Consider the following 7,500-nt stretch of genomic DNA (forward strand, 5'->3'; position numbering starts at 1 on the left):
CTTCTTTAAATCGCATGCCTTGCCTCTTAAATTCATACTACAGTTTTGAGAGGGGCACTTAAATCATACTGTACTCTACAGTCCTGTACCACTGAGAGGAGGCCAGCTTTTGTAGTGTGATCGTTGGGCTCTTTGCCGTTTTGGGAAGAAGACGTCAGCTTCTATTCCTCATAGAAACGTCCAGATTACCGAGTACTTTTGCTGGGTCACGTACCCATTTAGCTGGACTGTCCTTGACAGCAGGGTCGAATACACTAAACCGTTGATCTAAGCTGTATCGGTGAAGACGTAGAAACGTATCCACAATCACTAACATATTATATCCTCACATATTTTGACTTGTGAACATAGAAACAAATTAACACACAGACAAACACACATTTATGTATTTCATCTGTCCCCCCCCCCCCCTTCGTTCTTCTCATGTGGACGAGGACTCTTTATTTATTCTTGTAGTGTAAGAGATAAAAGAAAGAGTCATTAAAACCTGTTGCAGCACGTTAAAAAAGCTTCCCATAGATGTCGTGGAATGAAAGTGTCCATATACTCACAGCAACATTTCTGATCTGGTGACTTGCAAACCACTTGAGCATCTCAATAACGGCAACAAATGTCCTAGTTTTGTATTCTGAAATACAGAGTCAATGTTTTGTGTTCTGAAATACAAAGTCAAGGTTTTGAATGATGAGACTGAGAGTCAAGGTTTTTGTATTGAGAAATACAGAGTCAAGGTTTTGTATTTTAAAATTCATAGTCACGACATAAAGGAAGACGGGAGAAATAGCAAATATTAATATTCAATATTGTTTAAATCCAGACTTTCTTTGTGACTATTTCCATAAGCGCCTCAAAGCTCTTTTTAAAATCTATTTTTACCTGCTCTCTCTTTCTGTTATTTTTAGAAGTAATTAGTTATGTTGCTTTACAAAGCCATGCGAAGTTGAAAGATATTAACATCACCTGATTGAACTTGTTAAATGCATTGTGTGCAGAATTGTGCCCAGCGATCTAAGTAATTAAATATCTGATTGTTCGTGGGTCTGCATTACAAGCATGTGGGTGTGAAAGAAAAAGAGAGGAAGAGGAGGAGGAGTGTAGAGACTGATAGAGAAAAGGATAAAGACAGTATGCATGTTATGCTTGTATTTAAGATAGAAATACATGTATATTATAATATTACGTATCATAATATATGATACGGTGAGATAATGTGTATTTTGTTACGACGATGTAGTTTTGTAGTGAGGGTGCAATATTGCAGCAAGTGAAATGTCTGAGATTAATTAGGGAGTTTTTTCTGGGGGGGTTTAGGGGTAGGGGAGTTGTCGTACCAGGTAAGGTGGCCACTAGTCGCTGAAGTTCCTCTTTCAGTTGTGTGAGTGTGACAGTCCCTCCGACCGTTATACCGGTGTCACTTACGCTGACACTGGACAGCTCCGGGACATTCGTGGGACACAAGAGGGTCTTGTACTTCATGTTCTTGAATTTCGTTTCGACCCCTGGGTGGAAAAAATCATACAGAGTAACAGTATTTTACAAGTAGTAGTGGCAAACAGACATGAAGCAGACTGACGGATAGACAGATGAAGTGACGCAGGGAAAGATAAGTAAGGGGGAAAAGAACGCCTGTCAAGTTCTTTTTTTGCTATGGATTTGACTGTTATTTAATAGGGTTTCTTCTGGGTTCTTTTTATGGGGGGGGGGGGGGTGGAGGTAGGGGTGGATGTGCCAGGGAGACAGGGACGACCCGAAGAAACTTTCTTGAAAAACTTAAACAGATGGTAGAAAATATAAACTTTCATGACGCGTATAGTGATAATAAGTAAAGAGTTCCGTGCAATCGTACCAATTTCTGTGTTTCCAATGACGAGCTTCGCATCTGGATGTTGAGCTTTCAGTTCTGTGAGTTCCTGTAGGGTGCGTGGTTGAATCCACGAGGCTCTGTCTCCCTTGAACACAAAGGTATTACCCTTGTACGTATTGTGATTCACCTGAAAATTAAAATAGCGTAGACACACTATGACGGAGTGAAAGGTAATCTCCAATTGATCAAGAGCTACACTACAACTGTACATTTATAAATCACAATTAACAGAGCTTTTTAGGAGGCTCTCGTGTCTTAGGGGTTAAGGTGATCGCCTATCTTTCAATTTCAATAGGTCCCGGTTTCGATTCCGAATTGCGAGGAAAATGTTCTTTTCTAAAATGTTCTCCTTTTACATCATTTCCTGCTCTCTAACAATGTTCTGTCGTCTGCTTTCGTCTACACATTCTGCCCCCACCCCTCACCTCCTTTTCACCCCTCCTCTGGGCTCCTGACTCTTTCTGCAGCCTTTCTACTGCTTCTCCTTGACCCCTTCTTACTGCTGTCTTTCAGCCACGTCCCTGATCTTATGGTAGGAAAGATCTACACCTAGCCTTCTCGGACTAGGGCAAAAAATCTCGGAGGGCCCGTGTGGAAGTTGCGCACTTTAAAGATCTCTTGGTGGTCCAAAATTAATAAGAGTAGGCTTCAGCCGCCATCAAGGCAAAATTCAAAATTTCCTACCAATTGAAATCATAACAGCAGCGCTGTCAAAACTGAAGCCTATTTGGAAGGACAGAAACATCACGCTAAACTCGAAGACTGATGCGCTCACTGGTCATCTCAATATTTTTATCGCGCTGCTCAGTGGCGACGAGGCTCTTACAGGTCTCTGTATTTTGGATAAATTTTTACTCCTACTCAATTTCTACACGGTCTTGTGATAACTTATTTCTCACTATGAATCTTAAGTCTTTCAGTTGAGCCATATTTCTTGAGTCTTTGGGGTTTTTAAAAATTGTTTTAGTGTGTCAATGTAAATTCACCAGTGCAGTGTTTTGAGTGAAGCTCCACCATGGAGACAGACCTACAGTTCTGCCATGTTAAAACGCCTAAGACCGGCAGGCAGAAACAGTGTTTTCATTGTCGTTCTACCCCTTGAATTGAGACCACGTAAACGGGGAAGGAAGTGGGGAGTACGTTTCAGAGCTAGGTGAAAAATTGTTTAACCGCTTTTACCTGCACTCGTAGGCCTAACTACAAGGTCATTAAATAATAAAATGGATGAACTCTGTGCAAATGTTAGGTTCGTGCACGAGTATAGAGAGACTTCGCTTTTTTGTTTTAGCGAGACGTGGTCAAGGACAGTATTTCTACCAACGATGAGGACATTGACGGATTCCATCTAGTACGTTGTGACAGGACGATAGACTCTAACAAAGGCAATTTTCTAAGATAACAACCAACATTGTTTATATTCCACCACAAGCCAATGTTAAAGTCGCCACGGACACTTTGGTCGACAAGATTTATGAACAACAGTCTTCTTGTCCAGACGGTGAAATAATTATCACTGGGGATTTTAACAAATACTCTTTGACTTCTGCCCTCCCCACTTTCAATCAATATGTTAATGTACCAACCCGAGAGGACGAAACTATAGACCTATGATATGTAAATGTTTCTAATGCTTACAAATGTATCTCTCTAGCTCCAATAGGAAACTCTGATCATTGCAGTCTTTTTTATTACCGAAGTAAAAACCTAAATCGTCAAAGCCAATTAAAAAAATTGTTACCATCTGGAGTAAAAAAACAGGGAGAGCCTGAAAGGTTGCTTTGAATGTAGGAATTGGAATGTTTTAAAAGTTTGATGTAATAGTACAGATGAATTATGTGAGACTATCGCTGGTTACATCAGGTTTTGTGAAGTTCTACATTCATCCAAAAAAGAAGTTATCTACTACCCATGGGTTAGCAAGGAGTTAAAGGAAATATTAAATGAGAAGAAGAAGGAATTCAAACTGAAAGACCGAGACAAATTAAAAACAACAAATAATATGTTAAAGAAAAAATAAGAGAGTGTGAGCATGTTTACAAAGAAAAGTTAGAACAACATTTAATTTATTCACTTCTAACCACACAAAAAAATGACGTGGCAATGTTTAAAAACTATAGTTGGAGACACACCAAGACGGAAAAACATACCTACACATGACACGAACCCAAGTCAGTATGTAAACAAACTGAATTCTTCTTACGCTCGTTTTGACAACCTCGACTTCTCCGACCAGCTGACAACGTTCAAAGAGATGATTCAAAGTGATCGCATAGACGACAACAACAACACAGACGAAGACTATGACAAGAGCAAGGACATATTTTGTGGTTAATGTTAATGAGGTCAAGATCACATTTAATCGTCTGAAAGCTCACAAAGCGAGTGGACCCGATGGAGTAAAAAGTAAAATTATTAAAATGTGTTCTTTTCAGTTTTCTCCCATTTATACTGATATTTGCAATGTGTCTTTGAAAGATCGAATAATACAACTCTCGTGGAAATGCTCTGAAATAATACCTGTCCCTAAACAATCAATGCAAAATTTGAAAGACCTGTGGCTTTAACTTTAACATCAATCCTCATGACATGTTTCGAAAAACTGCTTCTGAAAGAACTGAGGAAATCAACAGAAGACATACTGGATAACATGCAATTTGCCTATCGTGCCAAGAGGGGCGTGGAGGATGCCATTTTCATGACGTTGTTAGATAACATCTGCAAACACATAGACACACCAAGAAATTACTGCAGGATACTTTTTACTGTTTTTTCATCCGCACTCAACACAATCCAACCCGACATAATGGTTTTAAAATTAATTAACATGAATATAAACAGGAACATTATAGCTTGGATTCTTGAGTTCTTAACCAATATGTAAAATTATGTAGTGTAAAATCCGACCTAATGTTCACGAACACCGGTGCACCCCAAGGTTGAGTAATCGCCCCAATCTTTTTTTACGCTCTACACCAACGACTGTACTTTAGATAACAAAAACATCCAACTAATAAAATTTGCGGATGATTCCACTCTACAAGGCCTTATAACAACAAATTAAAATGAATACAGGAACGCTGTAAATGTATTTACAAATTGGTGTGATACCACTTCCTTTTACTAGATGTAAAAAAGACAAAGGAATATATAATAGACTTTAGAGTTTTTAAAAAAACCCAATTGCAACCACTATTTATTAAAGATGAGGAAGTGGAGGTGGTAAGCTCTTACAAGTATCTTGGTGTAACAATTGATAACAAACTTGACTGTCATCCCCACGCTGCTCGTGTGCATAAAAAAGTAAATCAAAGAATGTTTCTTTTAAAGAAATTAAGAAGTTTCGGTGTTGATAATAAGATTATGTCCCTTTTATACCATTCTATGATTGAAAGTGTGCTATTATTTTGTATTTGCAGCTGGGGTGGGAATTGTAATGTGAAAGATAAAGAAAAATTTGACAGAACCATTAAAAAAGCCAGCGAGATCTCAGGATATGGTTTTACGAGAATGGATGAAATGTATAAACCACACGAATAAAAAAGATAAAAAGCATTATAAACGACCCATCACACCCCTTTTCCACGAAAATTGTAAGATCACGCAGCAGCAGATAGCCAAAAACAAAGAAATAAAGATATGAAAGAAGTTTTTTACCATCTAGCATAAGGCTTTTGTCAGAAGGAGTATAGACGTGTGTTGCTCTTTAGAGTATGTATCTATAATATATAGATCTAACTCCAAAGGTCTTGTAATTAAATTCCTGCATGTGGTTGAATGAGGCTTCTTGTGTGAATGTACATTTTGTCAGCTTTACTTCTCTTTTCATATTGAATTTTAATGAGAGTAATATATAATTGAATTTTTTTTATGTATGCCTACATGTGATTTTACGGTCCTGTACAGCCAAGAAAAAATTCCCACGGGGATAATAAAGCATTATCTTATCTTATCTTTATACCCCTGTGAGTCGTGGACACTGACAGCAGAATTGGAGAAAAGGATTCAGACAACAGAGATGAGACGTTACCGCAGACTCCTTGGCATCTCATACAAAGACCACATTTCAAATGCTGAGGTACGGAACAGAATCACAAACGCAGTGAGGCAGCATGAAGATCTTCTGACCACAGTGGAAAGACGAAAATTAAAATGGTATGGGCATGTCACAAGATCCACAGGACTTACCAAAACAACCCTACAAGGAACTGTACAAGAAAAGAGAAAGAAAGGAAGGCAGAGAAGGAGATGGGGGGACAACATCACAGAGTGGACAGGGAAGACGATGGGTGACAATCTGAGGAAAGCAGAGGGCAGAGAGAAATGGCGAAAGCTGATTGTCAGATGCAGTGGTGCCCCCACGATGACCCCAACCACGGGGTAGAAGAAGAAGAAGAAGAAGTATGGTTTCGTCTGGGTTCACAATCAAACACTGGTCATTGGTAACACACACGGGAATCAAACTCATGTCTTTCGCTCGCAATGGAGGAAAACCCTAACCATCACACTACCGACATCGGTGAAGACAATGCTAACACTACAAAAAGTAATTATTTGCATAGAGAATAAAAACAAAAATAGTTTGTTTCTGTGCCATATTATGGTTGTAAGTACTCATTGTCAATGCTCATTTACCTTCAGGTCCGGTGGAAAGATAGGTTCTTGGTCTGGATTGAAGGGCTTTAAGTCGGCGATCCGTGGAGCAAGACCCTGGGGAGTCAGTCAAGTCGTGAGACTAAAATAACAAGCTTCTCACTTGCAAATTTTAGTGTTGTAATAATTAGACGGTTTTTGGTAACCCCCAGTACTCTGATTACATCATATGCCGTGTGTAAAACATTGAACTTTTATTCTTTTATTTTCTGAGTTAAAAATGACAGATTAATTTTGTTTAAGGGAGACATAGATCTAAACCTTTTTTTGACTCATACAAAATTCCCAGATTTTTTCCCTTAAAACCTTTATAACGCAGAACTCTAATATCTCCAAACTGAGAGTAACTTGTGAAAAAAATTGTTATTCTAGTCTCTCGAAGTGTATTCATTTAATTTTGTCATACACCGTAAGACTTGCATATCCTGTGGGCACTGTGTCCAGTAACGTTGATAAGAAGTCATTACATAATTGAACACCTCTAATCTCTTTTTATAATTAACCTCACAACAAAGCGTCCCTTAATTCTGCTATCTTATGCAGGGCCACCTTCCTTCTAACGCGCAGGATAAAGTACTTTATATAAACATTGGACACCTCTAATCTCTTTTTATAATTAACTTCACAACAAAGCGTCCCTTAATTCTGCTATCTTATGCAGGGCCACCTTCCTTCTAACGCGCAGGATAAAGTACTTTATGTAAATCTGGAAGTGATTTGTAACAACTTCTGGTCTTAGCCGGCATATCATTTCACTACCTTACAATAATAAGGTTCTATCATCAGATATTTCTGATATTCTTGGCCGTTTTGAGTTACTAAGACCATGAGGTCAGAAAACAAATGTTTTACCTGCTCTATTATAAGTGTAAAAAGTATTACGTCGTTATCAAGATATTCAAAGAGTGTATTCGAAAAAGCTTGACATGTTGTGAAGCTCAACATTTTTTACGTCAAATTTCTCAAAACTAGGTGCTGAGCAGATT

General features: G+C 38.5%; 1 protein-coding gene across 1 annotated transcript in view; it reads right to left on the reverse strand.

Moving 5' to 3' along the window:
* The window catches only part of LOC101862427 (xanthine dehydrogenase/oxidase), a gene marked incomplete in the record, with an annotated part of 42,755 nt that overhangs the window by 28,361 nt on the left and 6,894 nt on the right, over positions 1 to 7,500 (reverse strand). The window contains 4 exon segments of the mRNA XM_013084443.2: positions 552 to 628; positions 1,332 to 1,499; positions 1,847 to 1,991; positions 6,497 to 6,571. Coding sequence (XP_012939897.1) covers positions 552 to 628; positions 1,332 to 1,499; positions 1,847 to 1,991; positions 6,497 to 6,571 — 465 coding nt within the window.

The sequence above is a fragment of the Aplysia californica genome, unplaced genomic scaffold (assembly GCF_000002075.1).
Source record: "Aplysia californica isolate F4 #8 unplaced genomic scaffold, AplCal3.0 scaffold00293, whole genome shotgun sequence".
Taxonomy (NCBI): Eukaryota; Metazoa; Mollusca; class Gastropoda; order Aplysiida; family Aplysiidae; genus Aplysia; species Aplysia californica.